Source organism: Chaetodon auriga, chromosome 2 (genome assembly GCF_051107435.1).
Source record: "Chaetodon auriga isolate fChaAug3 chromosome 2, fChaAug3.hap1, whole genome shotgun sequence".
Taxonomy (NCBI): Eukaryota; Metazoa; Chordata; class Actinopteri; order Chaetodontiformes; family Chaetodontidae; genus Chaetodon; species Chaetodon auriga.
This window is the reverse complement of record NC_135075.1, coordinates 24954974-24977832: the sequence shown is the minus strand read 5'-3', so window position 1 is coordinate 24977832 and position 22859 is coordinate 24954974. Positions and strand designations below refer to the sequence as shown.

General features: G+C 41.8%; 1 protein-coding gene across 3 annotated transcripts; it reads left to right on the top strand.

The window, feature by feature from the left end:
- Positions 1 to 2954: 2954 nt before the first annotated feature.
- lactbl1b (lactamase, beta-like 1b) lies at positions 2955 to 22848 on the top strand. Of its 3 annotated transcripts, none has more exons than XM_076742848.1 (8): positions 2955 to 3068; positions 7280 to 7355; positions 10703 to 10874; positions 13002 to 13108; positions 15016 to 15173; positions 18190 to 18428; positions 19334 to 19439; positions 20596 to 22848. In XM_076742848.1, the coding sequence occupies exons 2-8, from the start codon at positions 7296 to 7298 to the stop codon at positions 21572 to 21574; spliced, it is 1821 nt and encodes a 606-aa protein (XP_076598963.1). In that variant the 5' UTR covers positions 2955 to 3068; positions 7280 to 7295; the 3' UTR covers positions 21575 to 22848. The 3 variants fall into 3 exon arrangements, with proteins under 3 accessions (XP_076598963.1, XP_076598952.1, XP_076598974.1); XM_076742837.1 differs by having other exon boundaries at positions 18181 to 18428; XM_076742859.1 differs by lacking the exons at positions 2955 to 3068; positions 7280 to 7355 and adding an exon at positions 10295 to 10492 and having other exon boundaries at positions 18181 to 18428.
- Positions 22849 to 22859: the final 11 nt, after the last annotated feature.

Genomic DNA, 22859 nt, shown 5'->3' with positions numbered 1-22859 from the left:
ACCCCAGAATGGGTGCAGTACACACATCGTCCACTAGAGGCCAGTATAACCCGTTCAAAGCAGACTGTGAAGTCTCTCCTCCAGCCTTTCCATTATTATTCTTGTGTGTAGATGCACAGCTGCAGTGAGGGAAACACACATCCAATAAAGTCTGAAGATGAGGCGATGACCTCTGAAGCTTTAGACTGTGAAAAAAAAAGTACAAACACAAACAACAAATTCAGCGACAGACACGGAGAAGGACGCCCACACCTGCCACTGTGTCCTCTGGGCATGAGGCGCTGGCGAGGTGCTTTGAAGCTGGCCAGCCTACAGTCAAACAATTATGGAAAAACAGCTGACACAAAATGACCTGCAGGTTAACGGTCCAATAAGGTCAGAAGTACAGAAGTACACACCAATTTAACAATAACTGCCACAAAATAAACATTTAAATTAATGCAATAAATATTAGACTAAAGTAAATATAAAATAAGTATTAGACTAATGACTAAATAGACTAAAGTAAAAAGCCACATCGTTTATACCCAAAATCAATAAAAAGAGATTTCTCTCCCAGTGGCATCTCTCTGATATCCCACAGAGTTTTCTGAATGATCGCTCCTTGATTTATAGCCCACTATAATACACTGTACGTGTGATATAATATACTGTAATCAAAGATACATAAAATTAAGGAAGTGCTCTAAAATACTTTTACAGTTACTGTTTTATTCCTGTTTATGTGGTTTTAGACTCGTGAAATTCAGCTCAACATATGACACTGGTAGTTTCCTCATAAGAATATTGGCAAAAGTATTTTTGTGGCATTTAGTATTTTTATAATCTTTACATAATCTGCATACACATAGCTGATTTTCTATTCTATATCCTGTATATCTTTTTATCTTGACCCTTCTGTGCCACTGTTTTTGCTCTTTGTAATACTTAGTAGCTGTAATGACTTAATTACCCTGGTGAAGGATCAATAAAAAGGTCTTAACTTATCTTATCTTTATTGTTTGTTGAGTATAAAGGACTTTGTAACATTGGTTTAGAAAAGTGTTCTATAAGTAATCTTTTTTTCTTCTCCTTCTTCTTCTCATTATTGATGTTGCTGTTGTTGATGTTTGTCAGGAGTTTGTGCGAACGTAACAGAAAGCAGATTCTAAGCTGCTGTACATTTCCTGTTCACCGCTATAAAGGTCAAATAAAGTATAAAGCATTTTATTAATGCACGGGACCGGCGTCTGTGATTGCTGATGGAAAACAAAGGATTGGACTTTCCATTTCCACCAGTGTTAGTCTGTTAATGCCAGAGTCGGAGGATTACTGTTACAGTAATGATGCAAAGAGTGGACAGTAATCATACATTATATACAGCATTTAATGAGTGCAGAATTGATTAAATGGAGTGCAGATCAGAGGTGGATGTGATCCTGAAACGTGGTGGCAAACAATGGATTTTAGGACAGCGTTTGATTTTTAAGGCTTGAATTTACAAGCTGTGACACGCTGCAGTGGCTGCAGCGAATAAATGTGAATGTTAAGGATGTTTGAGAATCATATTTGACCAGCTCGTAAGCACTTGAACTGATAAATTATTTGCATAAGGGTCTGTAAGAGGCAGCAGGGAAAAGGCCAAAATGGAAATAACCAGGCAGACAGGAACAGTTCAGTGACTGAATAAACAGGCTTCGAGGCAAAGGCTGCAAGTCTAAAGAGAAGGAGACGAGGACGCACAGGTGACAGGAGCGAGGCACAGCCAGAGCTCAGGTGCAGGTAGAAGAAAGCACAGGCTTGAAGGGCCCCAGTGATTGGAGAAGGAGACACAGGAGAGAGTCAGGTGGACAGGTGAGAAAGCTGGACGGATGAGAAGGCAATGACTGGGACTGAGGCTGCAGGGAGGCAGAGAGCAGCAGCGGTGCAGCTTGTTTCATATCACCTACATATCGTCCACTGTTAAGTCCTTTGTCTTTATGTGGAAATTCTGACATGATCAGTCCCTGTAGCAACACATCTATCCTGCAGATAAGGTATTAGTGTGACAAGGGGATTGTGAGACACTCATATCATAGTGAACATTTAATACAGCCGACTCTCATTTCACCAGCGACCAATGAGGCCGCATGTGCGCCAAAGTGAGCTGCCTACATATTCATTCCCTCCCAATTTCTGCGAAAGAGCATTTCATTCATTTTAAGATGAACGCAGCGGCGTTGTCATGCTCCTTCGTGCTCGGAGGCACGAAAATACGGACCGTGCAGCAGCGCACAGTTCTGCATTACTGTTGTCACGGACAACAAGCCGGTCCGAGCTCTTATCTGTGTTCATCAGTTTGTATTAAAATGCATGCAGGCGATGTTTTCCTGTGTTCCTATTCAACATGAAATGAGAACATTGCAGATAAATAGGTCAGACGTCTTCTGTAAACCCAAAACAGAGCCGGAGTCAGGGGAGCGAGGCCTCGATTCAGCTTCTGCCAGTTTTCTTTCCTTAACTTGTGTGTGTGTTCCAAGATCATGAGGCAAAGGGTGGCCTTCTTATATGTACGCACCCGGAAGTTTAAAGCCCAGTGCTCATGCAAAGGGCTTCATGAGCTGGTTAAGTGATCCGTCTGCAGAATCTATCAACATGACCGAGCTACAAAAGGATTTTGTTTTGCAAATCTGAAATATCTTTACACATTTTGATTTTTCTAAAACCAACAACCTCAAGACCCCGAGCCTCATTACTGGCCTGCGTTAATCTTTCCCTGTCAGTAAAAACTATTTTCAGCACCAGTTGGCTTTTTGGTTTTGCTGAGTGAAGCACACGCCATGCAAAGCACCAACACACACACACACAAAACACACGCACACTGACAGAGCACCCATTTTTGTGCCATGGCAGATGTGGCCATTGGCTGAGATGGTTAATCCAGAATGCTGGGTTTGATACAAGCAGGATTTAGCCATAACCATGATACCAACATCTGTCAGGATCCTGCGTCGAGCTCCCAAACGCAGACGCAAACAAAAGCGGAATATTTTTGTCTTGCAGTTCTGATAAAGAGGAGGGAAAAGCAATCAGTAGGTTGAGAAGCTGAGGTAAGTGTACAAGGAATTAATCAATGAATGATGTTTCGTGGCCTAGAAAAGAGGTGCTTGGTTCGTTACAGCTTATGTAACATGTTTTTCCACAGCCTTGATTCTGGACGCTTTGTGCATTTGATGCGTGGCTTCTTTTAGAAACAGAGGTCTGTTTGCATCTTCAAAAGCTGAATCAATCAGCAATTTCGACCACAGGCCGCGCTCGCTTAGTGTCACAGACGCACCGCACTGAACACAGCTGAGCAACAAATGGAGGTTTTCCAAGAAATTATCATGATCGGTGTTTAAATTTAGAAACTAATCTTACGTCGCCTGAAACTGATTATATTGCAATAACAGGAACTACTTTTCGCTCTGTGTCATCACGACATTGCTCGTGCTGACCACATTTTTATTGCTAGCCGCGCAGCTTTTACAGATTTAGATGTTTTGACTGACTGGAGGTTATTCGGGGTGACGGCCTCATTAGATCACTTGTTTTGAAGCTTATATCTTATCAGCTGACACATGCTTTATTATAGTCTCATTACATGATACGCAGTCTGATTACATGATCATACACTGTACTGAATATCTGCCTTTGTAATTAGCAGCACTGAGGCTGATGAACACATAAGTAAGTTGAGATTTTTAACTGCCTGATGAAACCCAGAAAATGAAAGTGAGTGACTGCAATGATGCACAACGCTCTTTAAACTATCAGCCTTTAGATAGAAACCTCTCCTGCGTGCGATGTAGATGAAGGTACTTCACCTTTAAGTTCATTCATCACACAAAACTGATGAATGAACTGTATCTGAATTTGTCTTTCATGCTTCACAGTATCAGGTATTCATGACAGAATCATCCCCTCATCGCCTGCAAAGACCCTGTATCGTCTCACTGTGACAGGTTGTCTTGTCAGCGGCATAATTATAACGAGAGTGAGAAATCTGGTGGACATTATGATGTTAGACCGAGTGATGGAATGAAATTTTAATGATATTTGTCAGTCAGAATTTGGGTCGCTGCAGCAGACAGCACAGACAGCAGATCAAGAGAAAAGCAAATGTAGAAGATAAAATAAGAGGAAATGGAAAAACTTTCAGAATTATGACATTAAGCAGATTCAGGACGCGTAATGTATTAGAATAATCAACATATATTATAATACAACAACAAGGCAGTCCAGTGACTCCATTAATTAAGGTTATTGATGTATTACAAATGTGGATAAAACCAGAATGCAATCATTTGCAGGCATTCTGTTTTATTTGTGTTTTTTATGCAGCGTCCCGACTTTTTTGGACTCAGGGTTGTAAACATTTTCACACAGGACTCACTGTTGTATTCACTGAACTGAGCTCATTCAGCCTCACAGTCTTTGTTTGCGCCATCATTGCAAACATTTTATGTTTTAAAATCCAACAAAGTAAAAGTAAATGAAACTGCAGTTTCGTTAGTTCGAGCTTTCAAGTTCAACCCTACTGCATTAACCTGCAGCTGCTTTACTTTTTAGCCGCGTTAGTAATGTGTTGTCAGTCTGTCCGACCACCATTTACGGCATGAATTTAGATGTAGACACTCAAGATTTAGAATTCGAACAGCTTTAATGATCCTCTTACGTTTATGAGTAAATGTCTGCACAACTGATGCCTTTCTCATTAGCCACAGCTGCACTTTGTGTTTAGCATTAGAGGTTAGATGTTAGCATTTAGCTCATAGCACTGAACAGAACTCTTTCCTTCCAACCACATTTGTTTTGCAGTCAACTGTAAAAAGCTCTGGCCCTCATGAGGCATGAAAACAAACCGTTTCTGTGTCTCATAACCTGCCTTATTTTAGGAACTTCACATTAAATCATTTAATGTCCCAGAACCAGGCGCTCCACAGTATATCTGATGTATGACTTCGATATGGCATAAAAATGTGCGTCTGAAAATAACATTTTCAGACCGTCACTTCCATCGTCAAGCTAATGACATTGCTGAAACGACGCAGCCTGGTCATCCCTCCAGAAGCTGATCTGCAGCAGCGGCTCATATCGGCTCATTAGCTGAAGAAGTACCAAAACGCCAGGTCAGATTGGAGCTTGTTGCTGAATATTTTGGGGAATTTTAATTGGTTTGGAGGCCCACAAATGTCAGGCTACGCACGTCTTTGCAGTAGGATTTAAGGTAAACATGCATGATCCACTGTGCTACTCCTAATTGGACTAGACGGCCTTACAGCCACACGAATAAGTGTGAATATCAGAAGTTAAATCAGCAAGAAAACAGCCTTCGATGCACTTTGTCCGAGAACTGTGATTCAGCCGTCCTCCACAATGGTTCAATCGTCAACGAATTCCTGAGTTTCATCAATGAGGTCATGTCGTCCCTGAGTGAAGGAAATAACCACATTATATTGTTTTTATTTTTTTGTGAACAGGCCAATGTGACTTTTTTGTGCTTTTGAGCAAAGACAGAAGATCTTCTCCTGTCAGGGTCCGACTGAAGAGTTCTCATGTCAAAGCGATTTCAACGTGAACCACAAGCTGAATCAAGTTCAAAGTTATTTATCTGTTTATTTCAAGTTATTTGACTCCCTCAGTTGTTCTAACTTTATGTTTGAGTGAATATCCTGCTGAACATTTGCTAATCTCATCAAAAACATGGTTTACATATGAGCATCCTTCCACACTCTGAGTTTCTTGAAGGCAGCAGCTCCACATGAACTCTGTGTGTCCGTAGCTTTGGCAAAGAAATCACTCCACGTGTGAAGAAAAAGCTGCGAAGTCTTCATGGCACATGTTGAAATGACCCTGAGACTATTTCCCGCTCAGAGAAAATCTAATTGCAAAGCATACACAATGTGACTGCGACTCTGAAAAGCTGTTCGTTGAAACAGATTCCTCAAGTTCAGTGATCAACGCAGCATGTTTTGGCCTGCAGCTGCTGAGCGGCACACTGTCCATCAATCTGTTCAGTATGTCTGACGTTTCCGAGAAAGCGAGGCAACATCTCTTTTTTTTTTATTCAAATCCGTCATTTTACTGTGTTTGTGTTGCTGTGGTCTTTTGTTCAGAAGCATTTCAATTAATCCTTACAAGACAAATGTGAATGAAGGCAGGCAGAGAAAGTGAGGGTCTTAATGAAAACATCCACGACTCATTGCAGGTTGATTGCACTAATTTTCTCATCAAGTCTTGCAACAGTTTACCCAGCTTCCGTAATACAAGCCAAACAGGCTCATCTATGTGTTATAGCTCCCACCGACTTCAGAGTAATGTGCTGAATCTCATCAACGCCATGTCTTCACAGTCGTTAAGACTATATAATAAATGTCATTTTGTATGAATCAGGCACCAGTAAGAACCTTCACAGCGGTAGTGAAATACAGACCCAGTGGAAGAAAAGGGAGGAACAAGGAGTTCACATAGTTGTTCTTACTGTGCAATTAAAGATTAAAATAGGGAGAACGCCCAGTTATACTACAGCCAACATGACCAAAAGGGTGCAAAGTTTGTACAACTTGTATGATTCACGGCACACAGTCAGTCTCGGCACACTCTGGGACCTTCAGGCTCTTCACTCCACCTCTGAGTGTGGCCATTCTGTGCAGATACAAACACCTGAGCCTTTAACATATTCCACAGACTAGGTCATTTCAAGCATGACGTGGCTGTACGGTAAGGTGTGAAGGGCGACGATCAGTTTAGCCATTACCAGCATCCAACAAGTTCAACACAAAGCCTCTCAGACACTTTGAAAGGTGCCGCAGCAGAGCTAAAGGGAGGCGCTAAATTTGCACATCGTTTGTGTCAACAAAATGCACACGTGATAATTCAACAAAGGTGCATTAATCTTTCTCAGCAGCTGTCAGCAGCTGTCAGCAACACCAGCTCATCTCACCGTCTGACACCCTACGTGTGGCAGGTCTGAACCAGAGGGCAGCTCTCCATCAGGCCTGTTGACCGTGTGGATCTGGTCTATAATGAGTATTTCACATGGAGAGATTGCTCTCACTGCCTTTGTAAGCAGGATAATATCCCGTCCTAAGACTGGCTCTCTGTTACAGTTTTTGAATGCTCTACTTCAACATCTGTGGATGTTCTGCACGGACAGCAAAGTCAAGAACGCGACAAGATTTTTAGGATGTTAAACCTTCAGTCTCACTGTAATGAAGCAAAGAGCAGAAACGTTCTGTGCAGGAACTTTAACTGTTTGATATCGTTTTTCATGTAACAGCTGGTGCAGCGAAACCATGGGCAAGGCGGGGAGTAAAGTCCTCAGAGAGGCCTCGGTGGACGGGGTTCAAGCGCAGGTAAAAGCAGCCACCTCACACACACACACACACACACACACACACACACACACACACACACACACACACACGTATAAGCTGTGTGAACTCAAGCCTGCACACACACAAACATGCTTAGACACACAAACATGTGCAGGGACTGAAAAAGGCAAACACACTAAAAACACAGTGAGATGTTGTGATGGTTACTGGTGGTTATGGTTGCGTGTGTGTGCGTGTGTGTGTGTGTGTGTGTGTGGCCTGACTGGTGAAATGGGCCAGCTGTTGTGTTCTCCAGCCATCACACGTTATGCAACCAGGATCAGCCACAGCTTGCTTTCACACTTCATTTTCCCACATCGCATCATCGTACCTATAATCATCCAAAGGCACCACTGAGCTCTGGACACACCATTAATATCTTGTGATTAAGCTGAGCGAAGGAACGATAGTCACTGGATGTTCCCAACGATGCACAGAAATCTATTAATTGCCAAGATTTTACAGTATGTTTTATTTATGTAAGTCACCGACCGTGTCAGGTCGTAGTTTTAATTTGTGCTACTTGTAGATATTGTGATACAAGAGCTGATGCAACAGTTGAATAATTGTAAAACCAATATGATAATGAACAAAATAAATGTACAGTGTAATGGCTAATGGTCTAAAGGTAATGTTGTATGATGTGAAATGTTGACAGCAGCTGACAGAAAATGGACAAAAAAATTAATAAGAATGATAAAACAAAAAGTAGAAGAATTGAAACAATTTAGATAAATCTTGGTAACAGGCTGCACTTGACTCCAGTCTACCAATAAAAGACAAAAGAAGAAAATCAGATCAATGGCTAATCTAGTTAGCCTCCACATGCTAATCAAAAGTCCATCCAGCAGCTGATGCAGAGGGTTTCTGGGTCAAACGCATGAGTTACCGCCTTGGTCGAATGAATAGTCAGTCGGCCGGCTTACCATTGGCCAAATCGGTGGCTGGCACTGGCAAGAGCGAAGCCTCCACCAACTTCTCAGCAGTCCTAATTTTGTCCCATATCCTGCACCATAGTAAGAGACATCTTGCAACCAGCAATTCAACTTTTAAAATGAACAGTATTTGCATATCTATAGATTTCAGCCAAGAATGTGGACATATACATGAGAACATGGCAGCAGTTTAACACACAGTTCCAAGAGCAATTTTCAGGAAGATGGAAATAAACATACATCTGAAATCAAGGACAGCGAAGCCAAACAAAGATTGGGCTGCATTGGAACAGGTGAAAAACAGAATTCATGTGAAAAAAACACTGAACAATAACACAGGATGTTTACATATAGACGAGTGACAAATTAAATGAAAACCAGAAGAGATGCAGAGTGTACATGTGTGGGAGCATCTGCACTCTTTATGTTTCAGGCTTTTCTGTTAGTGTTAGTGCAAAGAGTGCAAGAGCAAGTACTGAAAGGTTAATGTAATAGATTCATTTAATGTGTTCAGCATATACATGTGTACATGTCTACATACAGGGTGTTTAGATTCATATTCAATAATGACCATGATGTGTTCAAAAACTCTCCATTTAACTGTTTGTCAGAGTGAAGAAAACAAAAAGTTCTTCCCAGGAGAAAAATATTGCACTTAAATACCTTTTGAAGAATGTACTAAGTACACTTGGTGCTTTTTCTGTCACCTTCAAGTCCACTTGGGTGTTCTCAACTGGTCCTTGAGTAGCACTTCGATGTGTGTAAGTGTAAATAGTTGTTAAATCGGTCCAACGTTTTACTAACTTTAAGTGCACTGAAGTGAAAATCAGGATTCGTGATCATTTAGAACCCATTTACATTACAATTGTATTATATCACCAGTGTGTTGGAAATATATTTAAATAAACTTAAAGTGAAAAGTACTGCAGAATTAGTATATTCATTTTTAATACATTCAACTCAATAAATCTATTTAGAAGGACACTTTTTAGAAGTATATGTCAAACATACTTTAGATTAAGAACACAAAGTCAAAGTGTACTTGTACTGACTTTTCTATACTTTAATTTTATTTCAAATACATTAAAGTACATTAGTTTTTGACCTGGGTTGAGTCTGGTTGTCTTGGTGCATTGTGCTCTGTAGTGCCAACCAGAGGGGAGAAACTGAAACTCACACACAAATTATTATTCCAAGCAGATTATTTTTTATATATATATATATATATATATATATATATCTTAAAACACGTTTTATGGACGTATTGCCTCGAAGGGTCAACCAGAGATTTTAAAGGGATGAAAACCTAAACAGCAACAGCAAATCTCATCTCATGATATGCTACATATCATTATATCACCCGAGCCTACCGCCCACCATTAGATAAGGAGATAAGACGAGCAGGCTTAGAAAGCAGAGGCACTGCTCTTCAAAATCAAAGTGAGACCAGATTAAACTTTTGGTCGGACCTCGTTCGCCTCAGTCTTTGCTGGCTGAATTTGTGTGTATTGTCTGTGAGGGAGCCAAATAACTGTGTTTAAAGATGAAGTTTAACAAAGCTGGCAGTGTTCAGAGTGAAGATGCTGCCGACGGCAGTACTTATTATCCCAGCTCATTATCTCGATTCCCCTCGAGATCCCAGATCAACTGTCCCTCCCGCGTCTTAAACACGCTGCACCCAAGCGACTGCACTCGGCGGCTCACGCTCCGGCTAAAAGGCGCACCCTATCACCTCGTCTCGTCTTGTGTTGGCTCAGTGGGTGCCATCTTTGTCAGCTCGGTGGTGGTCTCCACGAGGCAGAGCAGGACTGAAGTGAATTGATTCACGGGGATTAGGGATTAAGACTTCCCCGGCCGCTTTGGTGGAATAAATCTGGGGATTATGATGTCAACGGCCTGTGGCTGCAGGAGAGGAAATTGAATTGTGAGGGACGGGAGTGCCGATGGGCCAGGATTACAGCACAGTCAGTGAGGAGTCAGAGATGGGAGTCCATGTCTGTGCCTTTCTTTTGCCCAAGAATACCTCCATGGAGCACCATTCACTGCCTTTGGGGTGGAGGCATTACTCACACAGTAGAACCAACTCTGAGTAAATGTTCAGCATGTTGACTGAGCGCTAAGAAGATTTCTGTGTCACCGGTAATCCCGTCCATCCTGCTCTGGCCTGTGAAGCATCAGGTGGTGAGTACCGTTAAGTGCAACAGGGATCACTTGTCTAGAGAACTCGCTGACAGAGATTTCTGCCTTCTTTTACAACCAAACTCCACAGACAACATGGAGGAGGACATGTGGTCAGACCCTTCCAGTATGGGACCTTTGGAGGTGTGTAGTCTCACGGTTGTACTCTCTCATTGCTAACCTGCTGTGTGTTGTTGTGTGTTTATATTAAAGCCGCCGCCTGCTGTGGCTGCTCCTGCTCTGGCCGTCAAATTCCGAGGACTTGGTAAAACCGGCAAGATGAAGGTGAAATGGACCCACCTGGGTTTGGTGTTCTTCCTCGTTTTGTCACTGGTGATGACAGGATGCTTCTTCTGGCAATATCAGCTACCAAAACTTCTGCCAGGTAAGACGAAGCGCTGCAGACAGCAGGTGACGACCGCATGAACCAGCAGTGTGAAATATTGCTGCTGATGGGTGAAGAATGTGTCGAGCTGAGCAGCTTTTATCTTTACATATTAATGCCGGAGCGTTTCCGTTGGGCCTTTGAGGCAGCGCAGTGGAATCTTTTCAGACCACATATTTATTCAGGTTGACTCCAATGTAAAAACTGCCTATTTGACTTGACGTGACCTTTGAATTTTAGATTTGAAATGAACTGAACAGATGTCCAGGAACGAGTGGGAAGAAGCACGCTCTTATTGGTCAACACTGAGAACAATAATAAACATGGTTAATGCTGTTCTGGTGGCACTTGCGCCAAAACTGCTTGGTTAGCTGCAGGAAAAGATTGGCTTAGATACATACGTACAGTAAGTTACCTACGTTACTTCACTTACAAAAGAAATCAGCCTTTACTTTTCTTTTCTCATTTCTCCAGTCTCCTGCATGAACGTCTTGTTTTTATCACGTCCAGCCACCCCATCATCCTCCAAATATGGATTTTATTACTCTTTACACTGTCATTTCATAATGATAATGAACTTTATTTGTACAGCATCTTTCATATGGGAATTGCAGCTCAAAGTGCTTTACAGGAAAGAAAAAAAGTGAGTGCTTCACACAGAAAATAGATCATGTAAAATAAGATGGAGAATGAAACCCACTTGAAAATGACAGCAAAGTAAGATAGACTAAGGATGGAAACAACAATAAAGACATTGCATAAGTGATAATAGAGAAACTAAAATAAGTAAAATACAACATTTTAAAGGAAGAACATTTGACACGTTAGGAGTGAGAACAGGCCGTTTGACCCTGCATGTTGAAAAATGACGTAACAGTGAACCCAAAGCCTTAAAAAGTGACACAGAGGGGTCCTGACCAAACGTGACATGGAGGCCTGTAAGTTGAATATTAATTAATAGTATTCGTTAATTGTGTGGAATACTTGCTGAACGAGTTATAAACAGCTCTGCAGAAACTAACGAAGCATCATCATCATCAGGACACAGTTTATCAGTTTTTTTATTTCAGTTTTAAAAAATCTCAGCATCTGCGACACTGTGAACCTGTGACATCCGTTGCTCCACTGCAACTTTGGCGATCGACAGATTATTTTCTCACAATTAAGAGATACCGATCTCGTAATTAAGAGATAAAACCGTCTCTTAATTGTTCAGTCTTTATCTTGTAATTACGAGTTGTGCTTGCTGGGAGCGGGTGTAACTGACAGCTTCATAACAAGTGTGAAGATCTCAGATGGCGGTGTCAGTTTAGACAATGTTAACAGCTGGAACTCGATAGCAAATTTACCTCAGACAGAACAAGCTGGATTTAAAAATCAGAGAGCACAGACGACATTCAGGACTGACAAAGTAAAGACAGTGAAATGATTGTAACTGTCAGCCATTCAGTCTGGGAACACTGGTGTGGACGTCAAACACAGCTTCAATCTTGCAGCTGTACAAGTGGTGCTTCAGATCATTAAGTTTGGTTTTAATGTGTTGACACTTAATTATAGCACCTCATCAGACTCTCTGCTGTCATTCTTTTGAGCAGAGCACAAAGCCAAGATGCTTTCATCTCCAAAACACGGTCCGGGCTTGTGATCTCTGTGTGATTCTATATAAGAAAAGCAACATCAGGTGACATTATTAAGGAGAAAAGAACAGCTCCGCGTGCTCCAGTTCATAATGTGCATTCATACGGCTTTTTATGTTCCAAAAACCTCATTTTCCATGCATAGCAGTCCTTTAGAATGAAAAGGCAAACGGTGGCCCGAAGCTTCGATGAAACATATTGAAATATTGTTCATCCAGAGTTCACAGTGGGACCAGGCTGCATCTCCTTTCATCCACGACTTCTATATCATACCTCCTGTCAAATTGTATACCTTCAAATCACCAGGGTTCATCAGGAAGCAGAGGGAATTAATGAATCCCTGAGCCGTCCAGTTATTACACATTATTTGGGCTTTTGTGCCAGCGATGCATTATTCTATGAAATACCAAGTGGGAATCACAATAGCCTGTCCCCCCGTGCTTCCTCGGCTCTATCCTCCTCTCTCTCTCTTCTCTCATTCTCCATCCAGATGAAGGGATGGGTCGCAACGCCAAATCGGAGATGATGTGTCCTCGTTTCCCCGAGCCTCTCCCACTGGAGCATCCAATCCCCAGTCTGAAAGAGGCCCTGGAAAAGGTGAGAGGAGTCATCCGTCGTGCACGGATTTAAATCTGAGCTCATATCTCTATCAGGCCCTGTCAAGTCCAGGGAAATTTACAAGCTGACCGCGGTAATCCTTCACACCAAATGCCGTTGCGGTCGACAGAAGGAGATTAAAGATGTAGTAGATGAAAAACGGAGCGTCAGTCCGAGCAAAAGGTTGCGTTTCTGTACGCAGGGAGCAGCACTTGACCAACCACATGCAATGAAATACACTGAGAAGAGAAGCGGAGAATAAAGAGCAGCGGGAGCACATTAGCAATGACAACATAAAGGCACAGTATGTAATGAAGAAATAGATGAACATCAGCATCAAAAAATAACTCATTAGTTCAAAGTTTGCCCGTTGAATTTCACTTTGCCTGCACTGAAAGAAGCTTCTTTTATCTCTGCCACCAAACACTTCGAGCCAAACCGAAAATGAAAATCAAACACATGAACTATTTGATATTCATTATAGTGAAAGGCTGTGTCTTGCTAATATCTATCTTGTGACCAGCTTGCAAATAAATTGAGTCTTTCTTTTATCTTCACATAACAGGCAAAAGCCATTGATTTCTCCTGATGGAATATAATTCATAGGCTGTGCTCATTAAACCAATATCTTTACGCAAAGTGGGACATCAAAGTAATAGCTCCGGGGTTTCATGTTGCAGTTAATAAGAGACCTTTGCCAAAGTAAAAGCACACATAACAAAATATTAAGAGAAAGTACATTTGAGCTGTCAATGCAAAGAGCGCACGCCTGTGTGTCCGTCAAACCTGAAGGAATTCACACTGTCTGTGAAGAAGAAGGAGAAGTATTCAGAGCCTTAACTTAAGGCTGAATGAGTAGGATTTGTCAGGAAACACAACATTCAAAGCTGACTCCTCCTCCTCGGCTCAATGACACCAGAGTCGCTGCCTGCTATTGGCTGAAAGAAGCGCGGGCAGATACAGACAACACATAAGTGATGATCGAGAGAGATAACCTCCATATGAGTCAATACATGGTGTTTTTTAAGGAAAATCTAACTCATTTGTACCTGACAGGTTGTAAAAGTGCTGATACTGAATTTATGTTTACTGACAACACACGTCATTTGATTTCCACTAAAATGGGAAATCTTGCAAAGCAGTATCAGCTTGTTCTGACTTTTATTCAACTTTTTATGTTTATGGTAAGACAGTGGCAGCACTTGGTTAATGTTAGGGAAAGATTACAGAGACTCGAACATTTAACCAAAATCAGGATCATTTCCCGTCCTGTACGACTCCAGTGGGGTGCAGAAATGTAGCGTTTCATTCACTCAAAGAAACATTGTCTCTAAAAAAAAAGATCCAGACCCCTTGGGGGGGTCACAAGGCGTCACAAGGTAAATCTGGGAGATAATTTCTGCATTCAAAATTCATCACTTCACTGATCTTTGTGAAATATTAGATACTTTTATCTCTTTGGGTGTCAGAAAAGTTATTGAGAGCCACTCGTTGAAAGTTTGCCAATGCATTATTAAAACTCATCACGTGGCTGTTTTGAGTCCAAGTACCTCAAAACCTGAGTAGATGTACTTCATTGCTTTGCACCACTGCTGCCCTGCCACGATAACATAAAACAAAATCATGCCATGTCTGAAAATGACAAAGGTATTTGATGACTTTTATCACTTCTCCCTTTCGCTGTACCCTACCCAAATGTCATCACTAAGCAGTTCCAGAAACATTATGACACAGCCACAATGACAGAGCCATGAAAGGGCCAGTGGCATTTTAGTGGCAAATCATATTATTGTTGCATCAAGAGAAGAGAAAAACGGTCCATGTGCACATATGTAAGCGTTTCCTTTGTCATATTTGGGGTCTACAGACCAGAAGAAACTCCTCACTTCCTGCTCCGTCTCTTCCAGGTGGACGCTTTGCTTCGGCAGAGCATCAACCCCATCAGCCTCCCCTCTCTGTCGGCCATCGTGATCTTAAATGACACGGTTCTGTGGACCGGAAACTTTGGGAAAAGGAACAGCAGTGACCCTCTCTCAGGACCCCCCAACGAGTACACAATTTACAGGTGAGCACTGCACCTACAGCACAAATGTCACAGATGCTGCTGTTGATTAAACATGTTTACATCTTTAATTCTGAGTAAATTGTATGTTTCTGGGCAGCAGCCAACATGTTACATGTACTGAGGTCATGAGCCAAAGTACCCCACCCCAACAATAAACAACAACAATAATAATGAGAACAATTCTGTCAGTAAAGTCATCCTTACATCCACCGGACCACAGCAGTCATCACTGCTCTTTCTCAATAACCAGCTCTTCTTTTATCGATTCAGTTGCTGCAGTCTGAAACATTAAACACGTTGCCTTCCTGTACAGCAGAGGAAGCAGTGTGTTTTCAGTGTATGAGGAGCATTATTACATCACCCTAATTCATCGTAATGGGCCCCTAAGCTGGATATAACTATTATTCATCCAGCGCACATCTGTGCAGGCGCTCCGGACTTTGATGTGTAATTGATGTGGGAGCAGGATGGTGGTCGTGTTGTCTGAGGATCACTCTAAAAGTAACGGGTGTGCAGGGGAAAGTTAGCTACATAAACCCGATTCGTTTATAATAAGAACAGACCATTTCGATAACGCTGAATGTAGGTACTTCAAATAATGAATAAAAGAGGCCCCAAAATACACACATAATAGGTTTCTATGTGTTTAAGTGAAAAGCACGGATGTGAAAATTCATAATGGAAGATAGGCGGGTACCTCAGAGTCACAGTTCACACAGTTTAACGTGAGTCCAGTGCAATCAGTAGACATGAAAGAAGATTTACAGTGACAAGCTGCTCGCAGTAAATCTGAACTGCCCCAGATGACAGCTCATGGGTGCACCAGAGCTACGCTAACAGTAATAGGTATCGCAGGGTTGGAGGGCTGCACTGGGCACTCTTTGAGGCAGTCAGGTGGGCATGTCAGCCAAAGTGAAACCTCACAACGATGTTAGCATGAAAACAAGACTACAGCCGAGCTGGCAGCTCTGTGAGACTCTGTTTCAGTGCAGCTTTGCTTTGGGCGAAGTGCAAGTGTTCGCATGCTAATGTGTTCAGGACGACAACTGCATTGTGTTTACCTTGCTGACTTCAGTTTTGGGTGTCAACATGCTAACATTTGCTTATTAGCACTAAACACAAAGAGGAGCTGAGACTGATGGGAACGCAGTCACACAGATATTTGGTGTTGAGACCTTTCAGTCTCAAACTGACTCTTCTCACAAAGCAGACTCTTCCAGGACAATGCAAGAAAACCCAAGGGGGTTTTCAAATTGTCTAAATGTCCTCATTAAATTGTTCAATGTGTCAAACATGACAAGAAAATGCAAATTGACGACATACATGCGCACATACATGATGGATGGTCGGTCAATCTGCAGCAACCGCTCATATAATGAGCGTCTCCAGCGCATTGAACTCTTTCTGTCGTTCAAAATAGGTGCACAGAGAATTATTGAGTCCTTTCAGGCGTGCTGTAAGTGCTCTGGCTCATTCACAGCTGCTCCTGACAGGGTTAATGCTCCTATTATGTTATTTTTTCACAATGTGTGTGGTCGGTTGCAATCTTGTTTCGTGGAGGCGGTCGTACTGCACGCCGTGAGGGTGAAATTTTAAGATTCAACATTAAGATGTGTGAAGTAAAACATTTTGTCTTACAACCATGTTTTTGCCAGAGACTGATTTAAATGGTATAGTCCTCAGTGTTTGCTATCGAAACTACATATTTAACACTTATCTACACTTAAAAAGAATAGCTTTCTACTTAAAGGTCCACTCCATCTGGATCCTTTTCTGTTCCCTTTCAAATGGAAACGCCCACTCATCAACAAAAAGCAGTGATGTTGGTTAGAGCGGTGATGCACCTCCACCCACATGACAGTGTAAGCGTGGAGAGTGACGAAAGTGTGAGATTAAAGAGTGGAGGTGGAAGACGGAGCTATTTTATAATCATAAAACCACCATTTAAAGGAAGGCTATGCAGCATTTATCGATAGCTGTAGCAATGTCATCCTGCTGAACCAACATCAGGCCATGTGGGAAAGGGAGCATTTTGAAGTATTTTGACTGGGAAGCTACAGAATGATATAAAAATCTTAAAAATAGTAATAATAATTATGCCCCTGCCCTTTAAGTCCTTATCATAGGATTGATCTGAGTCATAATATTTTCTAGGATTTACAGATTAGGACCAGAGTTGACTGCACACCTGGGAGTACATTTAAACTGTCATCTTATTTATAGTGAATAATTAGTTTGTAGACATGGACATAAATTGGTACCAAATCACAGACTTCAAAGTATTTCTGACCTTTATGTCTCTGTTTTGTTTAAATGTATTTGTTTTCTTATTTAATCTGCTTTAAGTTGCAATTTAGTTTGTGTTCTCCATTTAAGGTCTCATTTTATCCTTTTTAAGTTAAATGAAACCAGTCAGCCATGTCTCCTAGAAAGTATGTTCATATACAACCAATTTGCAACAGCAACAGCAGAACATAATGACTTTTCTATTGACATAATGAGGAAATGTTGTTAATTAACAAGCCTGGCAAACCACAAAATTGTTCCCTGACAACAATTTCATTGCACATCTTATTTATGGTCATGTTTAGGCAGCACTTGATTTGGAGAGGTTCACGGTCTGTTTTCACACAGGAAAAGTCAATAGTGACTTAAGTCATGAGATTTTTTATCAACATTTAATCTGCTCGGATGTTGCTTCATATCTAACATACAGAAAAAGACTGGTATTGATCTTCTCATTTAACTCCTGGCAAGAAAGTAAATAAGAGTATTTCCCAAAGCATCAAACTATTCTATCAAGGGTCCATGAGTATGACGAATAATGGTTTAGTCCTGCCATGATTTGGATGTATAAACCAAGTTAGCAGATTACACGTGTGCATGTTGCTACTTGTATAAATGACCGTACTAACAATACATTTATTTCAATCTGTCTCCACATATATTAGAAAGTTCTTTTTCCTTCTGTTCAACCGGTCGCATTGCTCTGTTATCGGTCCCTCAGAATTGCCAGCCTTTCCAAAATCTTCCCGACGCTGATGCTGTACAAACTGTGGGAGGACGGGAAGATCGGCTCCCTGGACGACCCTCTGGAGAAATACGTGGAGAACTTCACCATCAAAAACCCTCTGGGGAAGACGCGAGACTCTGAGCTGAAATACGTGACAGATGGCCTGATATTTCTGGACAGCGGGGAAGTTCAGATCCGCTCCTCCTCGGTCACCCTGCGCAGGATGGCCAGCCAGCTCTCAGGTACATCCACAGACTTGTAGATTCAAGGCTTTGAGATCTGATCAGATACAGCGTGCCCCTTAGCGCTTAAATCTACAGCACGTCTTAGGCAGTTAGTTTTGAGTGAAAATGCATCTTTTCTATCAACCAAAATCACAAAGCATTTGAAAAATTGTTCTGTTTTATAATTCTGGTGTTGGATATGGACACGTCTGCACCCACATAAACTTTGAAGGGTGGAATAAAAACAAACACTTAAGCAAAAGAGGAAGAAGGAGAAGAAAAAGAAGAAGAAGCTTCTGGTGCATTTGGCAAAAAGTTTTCTCTGACTGAAATTATCGTTAAAGATGCTGGTTGAATCATCATGAATCAGCAACTATTTTGATGATTAAACCTTTGATATCTCACTTGAATATTTCCAGGCTTTGGACTGTTGGCCAGGCTATAAAAGTATATTTGAAGACGTTTATTTATTGAGAGAAGATATGAATCTTCTAGTTTATAGATCCCTGCATCGGTGAAATTCAGCATTTAGTATCTGAGCTGTTCAGATTCATTTCATGCTGGAGTCCTTCAACAGCTGCATGCAAACACTGACACAGCAGAAGAGTTGTGATGGTCATGCACAAACAGGCAGCTGTTTCCCTGAAGTTTTTCAATTTTTAAAACTTCACTGTCTAATGAAAGGGATGACGGATGAGCCAAACGCTTGAGGCAAGAAGAATTATAAATTTTTAAGTATCCTCCACTGTCTCAGATGATCATCAAGGTTTCAAGGCTGAACATAATAATCATTCTCAAAGAACCCTCATTTTCTGATCAAGGGGAACAATAGAAGAAAATGTCTTGTGTCTACAAATACAATCCATCTGTTATACTTGCTGTTTTTTATTTATTTAACACTGTTTTACTGTTGCTTGATCCAGGCCTGCCCAGGAGACTCCGAGCCACAAATCTGCTTTGGAAAGGAAAAACACAATCTGCAGTTAATCTGCTCCAAGATGACGTCCTAGTCGCAGACCCGGGCACCAAGTAAGATTTGTTATGCTGTGTTGATTCCAGTATTTCAATATGTACATTTGTATTGCACAAAATGGAATATTAAATTATATAAATATAGAAAATGTAAATCTTCTGTCTTTGACTGAGAGTTAATGCAAGCTGGAGCACAGTTTGAAGATGCCAATGTAAACATATTCTAAATCTTTATGTGTTTTCCTGAGCTTGAAGGAAAGACGCTGTTAAAAATGTTATGCTAATTTCTAGTCAAATGGTTATTCTCTACATCAGTGTGATTTTGACAAACCCTGCCAGGAACTGAGGCATTTTAGGACTGCATTCTCATTATAAAATACATGAGAGCATAGTGCATTATTGCCTACAGTACACCAGGTCTGACATGCTACATATCTATAATTACTTGGATTTAACCTGAGAGGAGTTTTATGAGTAAATGTCGGGTCTACTTGGCACAAATGTCAGTACACATACGGGACTTTATGTGTCTGTACGTATTAGACTGATTGGAAAAACTGTTGACCTTTAAGTAAAGAAAAATGTTCAGATTAATTGTTAATATCTCAGAGCCTTTTACTAACCGTGCAGGGGAGTTGCCTTTTGGCACTGAGCTGTGGTGCTTAAAATTCATGCTTTTGGGACTTCATAAGCCAGAGGCAGCGACTACCTGACAAGTTTTTTTTTAATTTCATTTCATTTATTTAGGACCATGTACAATATTAAACAGAAAAGTTGTCATTGAATGTGTTGTACTGGAGTTATCTCATGACTGCTTTTCAAGTGCAGTTCCAATTTGCAGTTAGCTTGCCTGGCAACCTCACAGTGACGACAAGACACCAGGAAGTAAGAGCCCCGAGCCAAGAAATAGTCACATAACCACTCGTAAAAGCACACCACTTGTGTTTTTTTACACTTCAGTTTTTGTACAGGTTAAACAAACAATATATAGCACGTTTACGGTGTTGGCAGGCAGATTTATTTACCTATGGACAAAGCCAGGCTAGCTGTTTCCCCCCGTTTTCAGTCTTTATGCTAAGCTAAACTAAGCGCCTGCTGGCTGTAGCTTCATATTCATCCTACAATCGAGCGGTGCTGAGTGTTTCTCTCATTTTCTCCTTGAACAACCAGATTATTGAGACACTCTCCATCTCTTTAACTTGCCTCCCTCCAGATGTCACTACAGCAACCTGGCCTTCTCGCTGCTGGCTCACGTGATGGCAGAACGAGTGGCCAACGTTGAGTACCAGCGGTGGATCACAGACAACATCCTGGACCGGCTGGGGATGGAGGACACCGGCTTCGACATCACCCCAGGGTTGCAAGGCCAGTTAGCTGTGGGAGTGTACTCCAACGGAAAACCAGCCCCACTGTATGACCTGGGCTGGTACCGACCTTCTGGTCAGATGTTCTCCACGACCGCAGACTTGGCCAAGCTCGCCATGATGCTGCTGGGCGCTTATCACCGTAAGATGCTGGAGCCAGACTCGTTAAAGATCATGTTGACCCCGCTCTTCAGGTGCGATAAGGACTACTTTGCCAACCGTACTGGGACACCGTGGGAGGTGAATGAGCAGAAGGGCTATGAGGTGGTGCGTAAAGATGGTGATCTGGACGGCTACTCCGCCACATTCTCCCTGGTGCCCAGACTGAAGCTTGGTCTGGTGGTGCTCATGGCTGGCAGCCGGTCTCAGAACCAGGATGTTGTCACCAAGGCCTATACCCACATCATCCCAGCCATAGAAAAAGCCTTCAGGGAGGCCAAGAAGGTCCTCTTTCCTCCGCCAAGCCCAGATCCTTACGTCGGCTTTTTCACTTACAGCAACATCACCTTCTACGAAATCAAAGTCGGGTCGGACGGAGTTCTGATCATGCAACAGTTTGGGCCTCAGATTGAAGAGCTGATCCCAGAGAAGTACAGGACAATAAAGCTCAACTACCTGGTTGAGCGGGTGTTCAGGGTGGTTTTTGAAAAAGAGTACCCTTGTGTTTTGCGAGTTGGCACAGCCTCAGTGTCCCTGGAAGCCCAAGATGGCCAATTATTTAACTTCTACACATTTGACAAGCGCGGTTTGTCCCCTGGTTTCGATGCACCAGGACTTAACACATACAATGTGGTCAGAATAGCCCGCAGGCCGTCCTTCTCAAGCTGAGCGATCTTGAATCCTACAGACGAATGACGTGTCCTTGGGATATGTGAGGGTCAACAGAAAAAGGCTGTGAATATTGACAGACCAAATGGAAATATTGGGGTCATTGTAGCGGTCAAAAATATGATTGTGCTCTTGATTTACATTGAGCACAGAGAGGGATGGCAATATGTATAATGTCTTGCACAGAAAATTAATTTCTCTGCTGAATGATGTGACTGTCCTCATCTTGCTGGTCCTTCATTATGCCTGTTAACTGAACTTCCACATTGTGGTGATTTCCTGCTTGCATCTAAACCACTCTTGCACTGACTTGGCTTCGTCTGTTTGCGAGTTTTCATGAGAGAGAACAGCAGAATGCTGACTCACAGCACACTCCTGTTGTGGACATTATTGTGAATATTAACATACATTTAATTATTTTCATTCGATTCTTGGATCTTGATTGCAGTTCCATGAACTCATCAGCACATTCATCTTTCATTGGTGTGGGAGAAAAGAATAATTTAATTTCTTTATGTTAGTATGAAGTATGCTTGTGGCAGGTAAAATCAGGACAATTTTATGGCAAATGTGAATATGCATCACTTTTACTTTGATAAAGAAGTTGCCACGGGTATGGAACTGCCAAACTGAGGTTAACAATCATGCAATTCGATGCAACAAAGGTGCAAAACATTTTGGCTCCCCTATTAATTTGGGACAAAGAGGCATTTGGTTGCTTTTGCGACTCTTTGCTGTTCAATCCCCAAAAATGGACTGCAACCTCTAACATCAACATGAATAATACACTGCCCAGACTGCTGCAGAGCAATGACAGCTTCAGGGGTTCCAAAATAGCCCTCCTAAGGCCAAGGCTCTTACTTTCATATGAGATTGCCTGTCTGACGGTGAGATGGAAATGGAATAGATATTGAAAGAGTTTCTTACTCTTGAAGCATCAGGTGCGAAGAGTGAGGGAATATGAATGCCTAAAAACAGATCTAATGTATCCACCTTATCCAGCCATTGATGAGTGAAACTGGCATTCAGCTGTTGTCACAGCCCACAGAGTGAGACTCACTCTGCTGGATGGTGGGAGGAAAAAATCATTTGGGTCATGCAGTATTGTAAGCCAGCTCTGAAACAAAACTGTACCAACATGCAAATTATACCATGTGTTCTTTCTCTGCTATTTTTGAGGCTTGTTATTTTGGGTGAGATGTTCGATGGGGCTTAAGCAGCCTCCAGAAATCACACAATGCAATTGTGACAATGAATAAAACTCCTCAGCATTACGCGTCATTCA

What these genes read in the sequence shown, in the direction of transcription:
- lactbl1b (XM_076742837.1), top strand. Translation starts at nt 7,296, where the DNA reads ATGGGCAAGGCGGGGAGTAAAGTCCTCAGAGAGGCCTCGGTGGACGGG. An exon ending in GATGGCCAGCCAGCTCTCAG is followed by an intron (nt 18,429 to 19,333) that starts GTACATCCACAG and finishes TGCTTGATCCAG; the next exon opens with GCCTGCCCAGGAGACTCCGA. An exon ending in GTCGCAGACCCGGGCACCAA is followed by an intron (nt 19,440 to 20,595) that starts GTAAGATTTGTT and finishes GCCTCCCTCCAG; the next exon opens with ATGTCACTACAGCAACCTGG.